Genomic DNA, 15,359 nt, shown 5'->3' on the forward strand with positions numbered 1-15,359 from the left:
TTTGCTGACTAGGATACGTTGAAACTGAGAAACATTCACAGAAGCCCTAGGATACGTTGCATTTTTATGATAATGTATTCAGACGTTGAATCAATGTACAAATGAAATGTTATGCTAAATGGGTTCTTGGAACAAATCGAAGGGCTTCTGTGAATGTTTCTCAGTTTCAAAGTATCCTAGTCAGCAAAAGCTCCCTTTTCTACACGATTTCAACGTTTAGCGACGTTAACACGATAGGCCACACATTTGTTTAGCCTTTTCACTCTGATACTACAATGTAAAAATGAACTGTGTTCTTGGAACAAATTTTTGCTGGTTGGGATAACTAGGCTACGGTACCCGATAATTTCCTTTCAATCCAAGCTGTAGGCCACACATTTGTTGGTCCAACCTAATCATTTTAACTATTCAAAAGTACTAACTTATAGACATAAACATGATCTATTTTTTTTTTTTTTGTAACATTTTCTTTGTTTTATTTTCCCTTCATATCTTAAATTTTTCTGAAAGTGTTGCGACCGTGCCAAATTTCTTTCAACTGAATAACTTACTTTGGTCACAAGCGCGTTTTAACGTTCGCGTTTTGTCGCTTCTACCTTTTTCTACACCTTTGCTATGTTGACGTGTATTGTTTTTGATATCATGATCAGAAAGAAAAACAACTGAACTGACATGACGAATTCAAGCACGTTTTAATGTTCGCAGTTTGTCGCTTCTACCTTTGCTATGTTGACGTGTATTGTTTTTGATATGATGGTCAAAAATAAAAACAACTGAACTGACATGACGAATTTTAATTAAATAGTTCAAACATTTTATTTTTATTCCTTTCTGCACGATTTCAACGTTTAGCGACGTTAAAACGATGTAAAAACGGCAATTATAATTAGGCTATGGTACCCGATAATTTCCTTTCAAAAATTTCAAAAACTCGCCGAATAGAGCACACGCCGAAAAGGGCTCTCGCCGAATAGGAAACTCGCCGAATAGGAAACTCGCCGAATCGGACTAGTCGAACCGGACTCGCCGAATCGGACTCGCCGAATCGGACTCGCCGAATAGTAGCAGACCCCGACTCAAGATACTATTCATGAAAAGTAACAAACGGCAGATGAAAGTAATACATTCCACACAGTTGAAATTATCTTACGCAGAATCGAAACATACAACAGAAAAAAAATAAAAACAAATCAACTTGACCAAAAAGGATAGAACAACAGTACTTGGCTACTTGCACTGATAATGAAGACAGTTTAATTTTCGTAGCGTTTGCTTTCGTATGAGTATGATTTCTTCTTTTTTGGCTCCATCCTTTTTGCTCAAGTTGACTAAACGTTTCGACCATTATGCTCCGAAACAACAAATCAGTTAATGAAATTTCTTTTTCAAACAACAAACAAAAGCCCATGCGAATCATACAGCTGAAGCTATCTAATGCAGCATTGAAGCATAAAATATTAAAAAATAACATTGAAGCATTGAATTTTTTTGCGTAGTGGAATTTTTGGAAAGTATTTTGCTTGACTAAGCGTTCAATATCAGGTCGAACAGACGATGTGGCAACTCTTAACTGCATACTAAGATTTTCATCTGTCAGCCTCGACCTGTAACAACTTTTTGTAAAGTGTATTTTAGAAAAGAACTGTTCGCATAGGTACGTCCTGCCGAAAACAGATGACCATTTGAGAGCGTGAGCTCTCAAGTTTAGGAACTCTTCCTTTGATAAACATACACGATAAAATTCAAGCGACGGCTTGTTCACATGCGGTACATCGCTTTTAGCGTGTCATCACTCTGTGGTTTTATGAGTTCAAGTTGGAGCTCATAGGGTACAGAAGCAGAAGTAATATTGAAGGGGATAGAAATGACATCAAGCTCCAGCTCTTTGCTTTTGATATCCTGAAATCTAACATTAAAACTTTCCAAAAGATAAACATTCCAAAGCGTATTGAGTACCGTACATGAAGTTGGATTGTGTTTTTTCAATATGGGAAAATGCGTGCAATTGTTATCTTTCAACTGATTTCCCCAACGGCTCAGCATTGACATGAAAAATTTGACCTTGGAAAACATCGAGTGCAACAGTTGATCTGGCCCTTAAAGTTGTACATTTAAGTTGTTTAAATAGTTAATGACATCTTAAGGCAAGAAAATAGCGAAAGAAAGGTGTACCAGTGAAGGCATAAAACAGCTTTGAGATGTCTTTTGTCTTTAATGCATGAGCGATTGTCAAATTGTTTTGCGGGCCGCACAAAATTCTTTGACGGGTTGCAGGTTCGTCACCTCTGATCTACACACTCATCAGATTTCAATAAATATGGTACAGGTTAACTCTAATAGGGATGGGCAGTGGCACGATACTTTTTGTAGACCCACTACAGGCCACGAAATTTGTTTTTGTTGACGGCGGACAAACGTGTCCAGTCTGAGCAGCTATCTCGGCGGACAAATTAAGTCTCACGGCGGACACACCAGTTTTAGCGTCGATCGTCATGCTTAATCACTTTATCTTGATAATTCTTGACCATTTGAGAACTATAGGAACGGTTTAGAAGGTTTTTTTAAATTTCAGTCACTCTGAAACACTTTCACCATACCAACGACATGCACTTGAAGAGTCAAAGCGCCGTGATGCTGCTTAATACGCCGCATAAGTGATTAACTTCCACCGAACGAGGTCGTGTGGCTTCTTGCGTCACAATGCTCTGGGCACAAGTCGGAATACTTCTACACTAACGTTACTATTTTCTGCTGTGCAAAGTTTCACTAAGCTTTTTTCTTTAGGTGTATTTTTGCGTGTCATGTGATCGAAAATGAATTTCTCTGGGCCTTTTCTTTCTTACTGTAATACCACAAGTTAACAAATTTTGCTGCATCTTGCTGTAATAGCCTACTCGCATGATCTAATTTTGTAAGCAACCTTGCCTTATCATTATTACTCGGAGATCAAAGCCAGACATTGTGACGTAAAACTTGAACTAAGTTGCGCGTGATTAGTGTAGAAGTACCGACACTCCCACCGATTCTTCGCAAACAATTCACCTTTGTTAAGCTGATTCAATGTCACCAATTGTTGAAACAACGTAAAAATCAAAAGTTTCACTGCTTCAATGGAAGCTAAGAGATACAGTATTCACATTTTCTAAATGCGCGGAAATTATATTCTTGCAACAATTGTGTTATGCAATGACGATTTGTATCGCCAGTTCTTATGTCATTTCTCGGCGGACAAATATGACCGATCTAGATGGTACTTCCGCTGACATCGCATGCTGTGACAGCGGAGATGTCCGCCGTGAATTTCGAGGCCTGCGGATAGGCGCTATATTTACTTCAGTCTTCCTTCGCTATCTACTACTTTCCAACTTAAAGTAAAAAAAATTATAGTGATTTTTGATGGAAACATTGGCGTTCAAGATGCATAAAAACAAAATTTCATCTGAAACAAGTTTTCCATAACGATGTTGATATGCAAGCCTTAAAGCAGCCGGCGGCCATCGCCGCCAAGTGGTGCTTGAATAACCGCCGGCGCTACTTCCTCGGTCGGCCAATTTGGCTGCCGGATTCTTCTAGCTAATTATTTAATTTCGCAATAGAATGATCATGGATTAACTGTAGAAAATATCTAGTATCAAAGAGTGACGCAGAATTGGGTCAGCGCGTCATAATCACCACTGTTGTATTGTGCGGAAACATTTGCCATTGTATGGAAATATCCAGCTGCGATCACCAGCTATAAGTCTTGTTTGTAATTCCCGACGTTTATTTTAACAAAGTGTTAATCCAAAGTGCTAATTTACATCGGTTGGCAATATTGTCGTATTTCTGTTGATTTAATGTCGTCGGACATTGAATCGTTGTTGAACAGGAGAAGTAGGTTAGTTGTCATCCAAGGTGTCTTCATAGTTGAAAAATGTTCCCGCTATGGGTTAGTGACTTCACACCCTCAATGGTGACATCATAATGGTATCTATACATGGTCAGGTTTTATGAAAGGCGGTATGCAGCTGAAACAATTTACTGTCGTTGGATGGTCCCGCAATACCGGATTACAATCCCGATAAAGCAGTTATTGCGTGGTACAACGATTTTATAGCAGGACGTCACCCAGACTTTAACAACGCTAAGTGATCATTTTGGCATTGTTGCAAGTTTAATTCTATTTACTTGTGCTATCGTTATTTCTATTTTGGCCTCCAAGCACGCAGATTTGGCCGCCGAGAAGGAGCTCTCGGTAGGCCACGATGGCTGCCGGAAAAAAACACAAGTTTTAAGGCCTGATATGATAGTATAAACAAATGTTCATTTTGACTTTACAAGACACTTGAATAAAATGTTTTAATGTTAGGCCAAAAAAAAATAAGGTGAGCAGTTGCGCATTACTATTCATCGACTAGTAGCGGGAGCATTGCTTTTTTGATTTTGGCAAATTGCAACAGTAGCATGCTACAATAGAATATACACTATAGCCTAAACCAGGGGTGATGAACCTTTTTGCGGTCGCGGGCCACTTTGTCAATTACCCATGAGTTATCGGGCCACACAACTTTTAAATCGTTTAGAAGCGACTCAAGATATTATTCATGAAAAGTAACAAACGGCAGATGAAAGTAATAAAACCCACACAGTTGAAATTATCTTACACAGAATCGAAACATACAACAGTAAAAAAACAAATCAACTTGAGCAAAAAGAATAGAGCAAAAGTACTTGCACTGATCATAATGAAGACAGTTTAATTTTCGAAGCGTCTGCTTTCATATGAGTATCCTATGATTTCTTCTTTTTTTGGCTCTATCCATTTTGCTCGAGTTGACTAAAAGTTTCGACCACTATGCTCCAAAACAACAAATCAATTAACGAAATTTTTTTTTCAAACAACAAACAAAAGCCCATGCGAATCATACAGATGAAGCTATCTAATGCAGCATTGAAGCATAAAATATTAAAAAATAACATTGAAGCATTGAATTTTTTTGCTTAGTGGGATTTTTGGAAAGTTTTTTGCTTGACTAAGCATTCAATATTACGTCGAACAGACGATGTGGCAACTCTCAACTTTTCGTTATTGAATTATACTTATCGCAATTTTAGAACTTCTATTAGAATCTGGGGTATCTGCTTGACTTGAAGACCCATGGTCTCTTCGCAGATTCCCGTTGCTGGAAATTCCTTTTTTATTGCTGTATTTATTGTATTATATTTACCTACAACGAAATAAAATCAATCAATCAATCAATCAATAGGCTACTAAGATTTTCATCTGTCAGCCTCGACCTGTAACAACTTTTTGTAAAGTGCATTCATGGCCACCTCAAGGTTGTGGAGGTGGCCATGGTGCATTTTAGAAAAGAACTGTTCGCATAGGTACGTCCTGCCAAAAACAGATTACCATTTGAGAACGTGAGCTCTCAAGCTTGGAAACTCTTTCTTTGATAAACACACACGACAAAATTCAAGCAACGGCTTGTTCACATACATTGCTTTTAGCGTGTCATCACTCTGTAGTTTTATGAGTTCGAGTTTGAACTCATAGGGTGCAGAAGCAGGTGTAACATTGAAGGGGATAAAAAAGACATCAAGCTCCAGTTCTTTGCTTTTGATATCCTGAAATCTAACATTAAAACTTTCCAAAAGACTTGAACATTCCAAAGCGTATTGAGTTCATGAAGTTGTGGATTGTGTTTTTTCAATGTGGGAAAATGCGTGCAACTGTTTCTTTCAACTGATGTCCCCAAAGGCTCAGCATTGACATGAAAGATGTGATCTTGGAAAACATCGAGTGCAACAGTTGATCTGGCCCTTGAAGTTGTACATTTAAGTCGTTTAAATACTTAGTGACATCTGACAGCTTTGAGATGTCTTTAGTCTTTAATGCTTTCATGCATGAGCGATTGTCAAATTGTTTTGCGGGCCGCACAAAATTCTTTGACGGGCCGCATGCGGCCCGCGGGCCGCAGGTTCGTCACCTCTGGCCTAAACCAATGGTTTTCAACCTGAGGGTCGGAACCCCTGAGTTGGTCGTTTGCCTTTTCTCTGGGGGTTGCAAGGACAAACAATAAAAAAGTACCAGATTTAAGCATAAAAATAGACTAATTATTATCTTACTAGATACATACCGTACTAAACTTATGTACTTTTATTAATTTTGCCAAACGCAGCCATTCAACTGCTCCTGTATTTTCCGTCAACCTTGCTGTGCCAGGCTGGCTTCTCAACAATGCTAGAAATAAAGAACAAGGCCAGGAATAAACTAATAGCAGGGTTGTCGGTATTTTACCCGACCCAAAAAAACCCACTTAAAAAAACCAAAAAAAAACCCATAAAAAACCCAGAGCATCATATTTGTCCAATTTTTATCAGAAAATTGAAAAAATAAACCACAGTACTACAAGGTACTTAAAACACACTTCAAATTAGGACTTAAGGATGTGATTGTGAAGGAAATTTCCAAGGATAAATTGAAAACACAATAGATATTTCTGTACACAAAAATCAAGTAATGCCACTTTGTACTACACTAAAACTCATTTATGCAAGAAGGCCTCATAATTAAACAGCCCTAGTGCATTATTTTATTGAGTTATGCCAGCATGTACTGTGAGTGAGAGGCACTTCATTGGTAAAAAGTAGTATTTGAGGTGAAATGAGCATGAATCATGAGCATGAAAGCATGAATCTATCTTTTTTGCATCTTTTCTAAATAAAACCCCAAAAAAAAACATGCAGGTTGGGCTTTTTTAAAAAAACCCGGGTTTTTCTCAACCCTGACTAGTAGTAATAGTAGAGCCACATCTAAGTGTGCTCTGGCAACAACAGCGCCACGCATAGACAAGCTAATCGCCAAGAGGCAACATCAGTTATCTCACTGATGCTGCCTTGTGCATGAATTCAATAAATGAGTATTTTTTTCAACAGAGTGGTATCATAATTTATATTATTTTTAATTGTATTTTTTTGTGCTATTGCGCATACACACATATGCCTGAATCAAAATTTATGAAAGGGTTAGTTACATTGGGTTGTTAAAATTAGTTGCGAAATGAAAAAGGTTGAAAACCACTGGCCTAAATAAACAGTGGCAATAGAATTTAAACAATTCTAATTATATTGTTATAAGGATAGTTTACGTGTTTTGTTATTATATATTTAATGTATCACTATCCAGTGGTGGATTTCCAGTAGATTAGCTTCCGGAACGTTAGTTTTTTACTTTCCAAATGCGCTAGGTGCCGTAGAAGAGATTCAGAAATATGCCCTTATAAGACTTTGAAACAACACACTTTATGTACGTAAAACGTTGCTAAAGTAAGTATCATGGTCTATAGATGATATAACGTTGTTCAATGCAAATATTTGTATTTTAGTGAAACAATAACACAAAAAAATACAAGTTATAGCCTACAATATTTTAAGACATTTATCGAATTCAAAACCATAAAACCTCTGGCGACTTCGGGTCTCAATTGCCGGGTTACGTCCCTAGCGCAACCAGGATCCAACAGAGTGCAACCTAATTTGTACCATGAACAATTCGTACCGTCAGTTCGTACCTTGAAAAGGTCGAAAGAAAAAATTAAAAAAGCCGAAGTTGCTGATCGCAGTTTCCGAAAACATTTAAAAAGGGTTAGGGTTGATCGGAATTTCCGCAAACATTTTAAAAGGGTTAAGGGTTAAGGTTAATCGGAGTTTCCGCAAACATTTTCAAATTTCTAGTAATGATCCTAAGAGTTTTTGTTTGTTTGCGGAAAATTTTAAAATGTTTGCGGAAACTGAGATCAGCAACTTCGGCTTTTTTTAATTTTTTTTTCTCGATCTTTTCAAAGTACAAACTGACGGTATGAATTGTTCATGGTACGAATTAGGTTGCATCCGATCTAACACACTTCGCTGGTTAAAACTTTCTCCGTGGAGGACCGACCATTTGTATAAAAATTAAAAAGTAAACTTGAAACAGTTAAGCTACATAGTGTGTACAGAAGCACAGTCAGATGTCAGTACGAGGTTCATTTGCGAAAATCCGCGTTCACACTCGCTCGATGAAACTGGAAGATATTTTAGTGATGTTACCAAATTTTGAAAACTCTGGGATTTCTTTTGGTAGTTATATATTCACGAAGTCCTCTCACAGCTTCGCGTTCATCTAAGCGCAATCTTTTTGCCACTTCAATGATTTCGTTTTCTCCGTGTGTCATCATGTCATCACTGTGTCCTCTGGCCAAGTACGGTACAGTAGTTGAATCGAGTATTTTGCAGCTGTTAATAAATGACAAGTATGTTGAATTTAACAAGCAATCTTGAATGGAATTTCGTAAGTGATGATAGAAGATACGGGAATTGATTAGCGGGCTATTTCTGCAATTGTTTACATGCAATTCCACACCTTTGGACTCTCAGTTTTCTTCAGCATCCTTGGCAATGTGATAATTTCGTCCGGGTTCGTTCCTAGCCCACGTATTTCAAATAATTTTTCAAGATTATTAATTCTGTTATCTGCATCCCAAATAAGTTAGTACAGTACATGTTCTGTTTTGCAGTTTGAGGTATACTTCGTAAAACTCTTACGAGGATTCGTACATCAAAGCCAAGTCCAACAAGAAATCTGTGGATGTTATTTTCGACAAGAGTCCTTGATATTTCGCACGTTCCCGAGAATCTCTTGTGTCGCTTCTAGCTCCCTTTTTGAAACGTTTGACAAGTGCTGGAAAATCATTCCAGACGACATTAACTGTGGGGAAACTCGAGGCTACTCAAGTAACTCAACGTGTGGCCAGTATCCTTCTGATTTTCAACAACTGCACTTCAACAACCGCTGCACATTCACCCAATTCCCTGCTATTGTTAGGAGAAACGTGGTAAAGGCTATAGAGCTTGTTCATAAAAGATCGAAATCGATTCACATTAGGCCTACTGATTTTACAACATCATGAGCTGATAGTTCCAATCTATGGTTTGCACAATACCACACCACACTGTCTGGAAATTCATCATAAAGCAAGTTTGCAACACCATTTTTGCGACCTCACATCACAGTTGCGCCATCACATACAACACCAATCAAACAAGAAGATAAAAATATTGTAGACATGCCATATGATTTTAGGCAGCTCTTCAGGGAATCAAAGATGCCATTTGCCGTAAGACTAGCGAGCTCAACAAGATCTACAAATACATTCACAGGTTCGCTTCCGTAAGACTGGTACGAAGATATTATCAGAGTGGACGGATACGCGATTTAACGTGGTCTACTCATCAAGAATTATAGATATACTTTTACTGAACAGGGCAAAGCATAATAAGAGTATAAAATATTTGAGCTTCCGAAACGCCGTTCCGGACAAGTCAACTTTTTGATCGAGCTTCCGGAGCGGCGCTCCGAACCGTTCGAGGGATACATTCAAGGGCTGAAATCCAGCCCTGAATGTACCGTACCATAACACCCGAAACCCGATTCGGAAAAAACATATGAAAAAAATCAAACAACAAATTTTCCACGCTTCATCAAGTCAAAATGTTTCGCATCGATGCGCTCAACTGATTTTGAAATAAAGTGAACATCATCATCATCATTAAGTTCCTTCCTCTCGTCGAGGGTTGGAGGCAATGAGACGCCAAGTTTCTCTGTTTTGAGCTTTTTCTTTTGCAGTTTTGTAGTTAAGTCCTGACCAGTCTTCAATATCATTAGTCCAAATTCTTGGTGGTCTGCCCCTATTTCGTTTGCCGTTCATTTTTCCTTCTAGTTGTTGTGTTTGAATAGAATTATTGCGAATCATGTGGCCAAAATATTTCAATTTTCTTGATTTAATTGTTTGTAGAACTTCCATGTTGGTTTGTATTCTGGATAGTACATCTTTGTTTGTGATTTTATCCTTCCATGAAATTTTAAGCATTCTTCTATAAATCCACATTTCAAATGCCTCAAGTCGTTTAACCATTTGTGATGACAGTGTCCATGTTTCTGCATTGTAGAGTAGTGTAGTCCATATATAGCATTTCGCAATTCGTTTTCGAGTGTTGATGTTAATTTTACGTGTTGTTAATGTCTTTTTCATTTTCACGAAGTTGTTTCTTCTTGCTATTTCTATTCGTCTCAATATTTCTGTATCGCATCTGCCATTTTCAGTTATTGTGTGTCCCAGATAGGTAAAGCTTTTGACTTGTTCGACCAGCATTCCGCCAATGGTAATATTTAAACTTGGTACATTTTCTTTTCTTGTAATAATCATAGTTTTCGTCTTGTTTATGTTGATTTTCATGTTATATTCCTTTCCAATATTGTTCACTTTTTCTATTATTGTTTGGAGAGCTTCTGTTGATTCCGCCAATAAAACAGTATCGTCTGCATACCTTAGGTTGGATATGTTCATACCTCCTATGCTGATACCCTCCATTCCATCAATCTGTCTGAAAATCATTTCAGTATACAGGTTGAATAGACATGGAGATAGTATACATCCCTGGCGAACTCCACGTTTTATGTTCATTGCACCAGATAGACCATCTTCCATCTGAATAAACGCCTTTTGCGTCCAATATAGATTTGCTATCAGTCGCAGATCTTTTCCATTTAAACCTATATCAGCCAAACATTGCATCAATTTTTCGTGTTTAACTCGGTCAAAGGCCTTTTCATAGTCTATAAAGCAAGTATAAACATCTTTATTGATTTGGTTGTAACGTTCACATATAGTTCTCATATTGAAAATTCCTTCCCGTGTTCCCTTTCCAGGCATAAAACCACTTTGAGTTTCATTAATTTCATTTTCGATAATTTTTCTATTTCTTCTGAGTACAACTCTCAGCAAAATTTTTAGTATATGACTCATGAGACTAAGGGTTCTAAATTCTGTACACTGTGTGGCTTTTGGCTTCTTCGGCAGTTTGACCAGAATGGATTCATTCATTTCTAGTGGTATGTGGCCATTCATGTAGATGTTATTACATAAGTTATGAATATGTTTTAGTCCTTCACAATCCAGAGCTCTTATCATTTCCGTTGTTATTTGATCTTTACCAGGAGCTTTATGGCTTTTCAATTCATTTATGGCTTCATCAAATTCAGATTCCAGTATTGGTTCACCTTCTTCATTATTAATAGCAGGAATATTTCCTCTCTCATCTCCATACAGGTCGCTAATATACTCTTCCCATCTTCGCGTCACTAGATCTCGGTCGAAAATCATTTGTCCGTCTTTATCCTTGATGCAATTGTTTTGTCTTGTTTTTGACTTTCCATTACCAGTCATTTCTTTAACTTTTTGATGCATAGGCCTATCTCGTGACTTGTGCGTAGCTTCTAATTGTTCTATAGTTTCACACTGTTCATCCCACCACTTTTGTTTTGCTGTTTGGCACTTATGATTTATTTCTTTATGTAGCTTAAAATACTGGATATTATTGTCTTTGTTTCTTTTTCTTTCTATCATCAAGTCTAGAATCTCTTGATTCATCCATGGTTGCTGAGAGGCTTTTTTCTTTTGTTTTAAAACTTTTTTGCTTGCATCATTCAAGTTCTTCTGTATTTCATGCCATTGGTTTTCAATCATGTTCTCAGTGTCACCTTCTTGTGGTTCAGATTCCTTGCTCAGTAAGGCAAATTTGTTGTTCACCAAAAGATTGTACTGTCGTTTCGTTTCTTCAATTGAAAGTTGATTCATATCTAACTGTTCCAAAATTGGGTTTTGTTTCATTTTTTTCAGTTTTATTTGCACCTTTGCAACAACTGGATTATGATCAGAGTTTATATCAGCTCCAGGATACGTTTTGGCTTGTTTTATTGAGTTCTTGAATCTTTGATTTATCATAATGAAGTCAATTTGGTTACGATATTGATCTCCAGGGCTATGCCATGTGTATAGTCGTCTAGGTGGTTGTTGAAATAAAGTGTTTGCTATGACCAGAGATGGGCAAGATCACCAGTATTGGTGATCTTGAAGATCAAGATCAAGATCACCAAGAATAGGTGATCTTGAAGATCAAGATCAAGATCACCAAACTATGTGATCTTGAAGATCAAGATCAAGATCGTGATCTTGAAGATCAAGATCACTTTCAAGATCACTTTTTGTGTAGACTACTTGAAAAAAAAATCAAGTTTTTGATCAATGATGTTGCATAAAATAATTACTATAAGCAACCTGGGTAAAGGTATATAGTTGGTATTGCTAACTTTTAACTACTCGATCGCTGGTCTAAGAATTGTAATAAGTTAGTGACTGTTGCTATTTAGGCCTATCAATTGTTGACGTAGCTTACGTATAATCGCAACGTCACACCCAAGGCCGAGGTTACACACACTAGTACTGAAAAAGTCGCCAAATTAGTGTTATGCTTTTTATTTATAATAAATAAATAAAAATAAACTCTGAACTGCATCATTTTTTACCAAATTTTTGTCTGGTTCATGTGGGAGTTTTATTCGTGTTACTAAGTAGTTTTACCTTTCATTGTATTATGTCAATGTTTATTGCACCATTGACCCATCTGGCAACCTTGATACTGTTGTCTGTAATCAAAAAAGTTCAGAGGTTTTCGGTCAGACAAACCGCTCGATACTCAGACCCTAAACATTGTAAACAAGTCTTGGTCTGGTTGATTTTCTGCAATAAACCACTTTACATGACCAAAGTCGGCTAGAGTCCAGATTTTTTAACACCGCCATTCTAGACTTTTGAAACATCTAAAATTGAGCCAAAGAAAGCAAACATTTCTTTAAAATTTACACATGGAAATTGTGAACAAAGTTAAATCATTTTTATTATAAGTCAACATAAAGTAGGCTACACGGAAGTTGACTTCTTTATTATGACCAACACAGAAAACTTTTTTCTATTTGAAATGGCAACACTGACCAGATTAGATGGACTTTAAATCGTCTTTTGTTGGACACATATCGTATTAACAGTGGCTTAATGTTAGTAGTTGCCACTAATTACTTTGTACAGTACGAGTTCTAAAAAAATACCTCTTTCCAGCAAGTAAACTTTAATTTTAAAGTGATCTTGATCTTATTGTTCTTCAAGATCAAGATCACACAAAAAAAAGTGATCTTAGATCAAGATCAAGATCACCAAAAAAAAAGTGATCTTGAAGATCAAGATCAAGATCACGATCTTGATCTTCAAGATCACTTGTGATCTTCAAGATCAAGATCACGCCCATCTCTGGCTATGACCAGCTGATTGAGTTTGCAAAATTCCAATAGTCGTCTTCCTCGTTGGTTCATTTCTCCCAAACCATAACGTCCTGTTACTGGAAATTCATATTGGTTTCCAACTTTCGCGTTCCAGTCTCCCATTATGAACGTAATTTCATTCCTTTTGGTATATGATAAAACATTGTTTATCTTGTCATAGAATTCTTCTATTTCTTCATCTGTATGATCTTGTGTTGGTGCATATACCTGTATAACATTTATGTTGAAAGGGGTTCCTTGTAGCTTCATCATTATAATTCTGTTGGACATTGGCCAATATCCCATCATTGCAGATGCCGCGTTTTTCTTCATTAGAATTCCCACTCCATGCATATGTTTACATCCGCCTGAATAGATCATTACGAAATCATCATCTGCTATTTTACCATTATCTTTCCACCGTGTTTCACTAACTCCCATAATGTCAATTCTCATTTCTTTCATCTCCTGTTTTAAATTGTCATAACGCCCTATAGCATGCAATGTTCGTACATTCCATGTTGCTAGTTTGAGCATCTTTCCTCTAGTTTTCAGACAGCCTCCGTCAGGCTCATGCCGTCCATAGGGCTTTGGGCATGTGCCATCATCATAGTTGTCCATACTGGTAGATGGAGATGCTCCTTCCCTGTAGCAATTGAAGGATGTCTCTGCAGGGGTCACGGATCGATCCTTATATCTCACTTCATTGTTACTGACGTTCATTGTAGACTACGGATAAAAATACTCGATGAGGCTCCAATCTCTTTCGAGGTGACTGGCCGTTACTCACTTTGTCAAGAGTACGCCCTAGCGAGCCACATCGCTTTGCTGTTACGCTCTTAGAGCCATTGACCCGATTAATGAGTTCATTTGCCTCTCTAGCCGATCCAGTCTTCATGCACTTCATGGGATTGACTTCCCAATAGACATGCCAAATACAAACCATTTAGACATGCACCTCACTTAGTTTAGTCCGGCAGTCGAACCGTTACCAGGGTGTGGCCGTTGGTGTGCATTACCAACTACGTGGAGCCATAAGTGAGACTTAGGATTTCAGTGGAGGACCAAAATTCTCTACCCACATCAGGGATGTGCGACTGGTAGGAACAGAGGTGCTACCTCTCATGAAAATCCCTACACCCCTAAAGTGAACAAGCAATTAAATTATCCCAAGGGAACACTGATTGATTGAATCTTTATCCTCGGACTGGGAAAGCTTCTTGCAGAGCTTAATCATGGCAGTTTCGCATACTTGTAGAGGCTTTGAATCACTGATGCCGGTCGCGAATTTTTTTTCCCACAAGATTTCTGTCTTATTTACCTATTTTGGTAAAAGTTTGTATTAAAATCGTGTGAATGCAACATTTTCTCGTTGGCACGGTTGGTTCAGTGGTTTAATCCTCTGTCTAGTGATCGTGAGAACGAGGGTTCGACGCCCGTCGAAGTCAAACTTTTTTTTTCTTTAAATTAATTTTGCAGTGCACAAGAGCTTTTCAAAAAAAGTAGGGTTAGGGAAAGCTTATATTTTATTATCATTGCAGAATTTCATTGGCAAAAAGTTATTTCGCAATCTGAATCAACCAATCTTTCAAAACACTTTCGGAAAATCTTACTTTTAGAGTGACTAGAATCAATGAGACAGAAATCTCGTGGTTCAGTTCAGTTTATTTTTTGTTTTGTTGGCGAAAAAGAAAGACACAAAAAGCAAAAACACAATAAATACAAATAATTCGCACAACAAGGATGGCAGCGAAAGACCAAAAGGTCACCAAAGTCAGCTGCCACCCAAACATTTAAACAAAAGATCCAAAATTAAGAACATTAACACATATATAATATATAGCACAATACCAGCACTTTACATAATACAATAACAATGGAATAACACAGGGCAACATAAAAAAAAAACGAGTAGAGAAATAAGCGGATGATACGTTTCAGGAGTGATCATTGTACAAATTCTTTCATAAACATTTATATTTAAATTTAAAAACATTACAAGACTTTTCTTTTATTTCTTTTGGTACTTGATTCCATAGTTTCACTCCATTAAAACATAGCATCTTCTTGCCAGAGTTTGAAGTTGTAGAAGGCAAATATAAATCATTCTTTTGGTTCTGACGGGTTTTATGATGGTGAATTTCGTTTACAAAAATAAAGCAGCCAGCAAAGGCCCGGGGCAGCA

At 37.4% G+C, this 15,359-nt stretch overlaps 1 protein-coding gene across 1 annotated transcript; it reads right to left on the reverse strand.

Annotated features, from left to right (window-relative positions):
- Positions 1-1,758: 1,758 nt before the first annotated feature.
- Positions 1,759-13,897, reverse strand: LOC145780263 (uncharacterized). Its single transcript, XM_082591966.1, has 3 exons — positions 13,156-13,897; positions 10,348-11,722; positions 1,759-1,906 (listed from the first exon to the last, which is right to left on the reverse strand). The coding sequence occupies exons 1-3, from the start codon at positions 13,895-13,897 to the stop codon at positions 1,759-1,761; spliced, it is 2,265 nt and encodes a 754-aa protein (XP_082448092.1).
- Between the last annotated feature and the right edge of the window lie 1,462 nt (positions 13,898-15,359).

This window comes from Aplidium turbinatum, chromosome 11, assembly GCF_918807975.1.
Source record: "Aplidium turbinatum chromosome 11, kaAplTurb1.1, whole genome shotgun sequence".
NCBI classification, from domain to species: Eukaryota; Metazoa; Chordata; class Ascidiacea; order Aplousobranchia; family Polyclinidae; genus Aplidium; species Aplidium turbinatum.

Bases quoted from the DNA above. Each gene is read 5' to 3' on its own strand.
- LOC145780263 (XM_082591966.1), bottom strand. From the start codon at position 13,897: ATGAACGTCAGTAACAATGAAGTGAGATATAAGGATCGATCCGTGACC. The intron at 11,723-13,155 runs GTGATCTTGATC...ATCATAATCCAG, and splicing joins GGTCATAGCCAGAGATGGGC to TTGTTGCAAAGGTGCAAATA. The intron at 1,907-10,347 runs GTATGCAGACGA...TTTTAATGTTAG, and splicing joins ATGAACATATCCAACCTAAG to ATTTCAGGATATCAAAAGCA.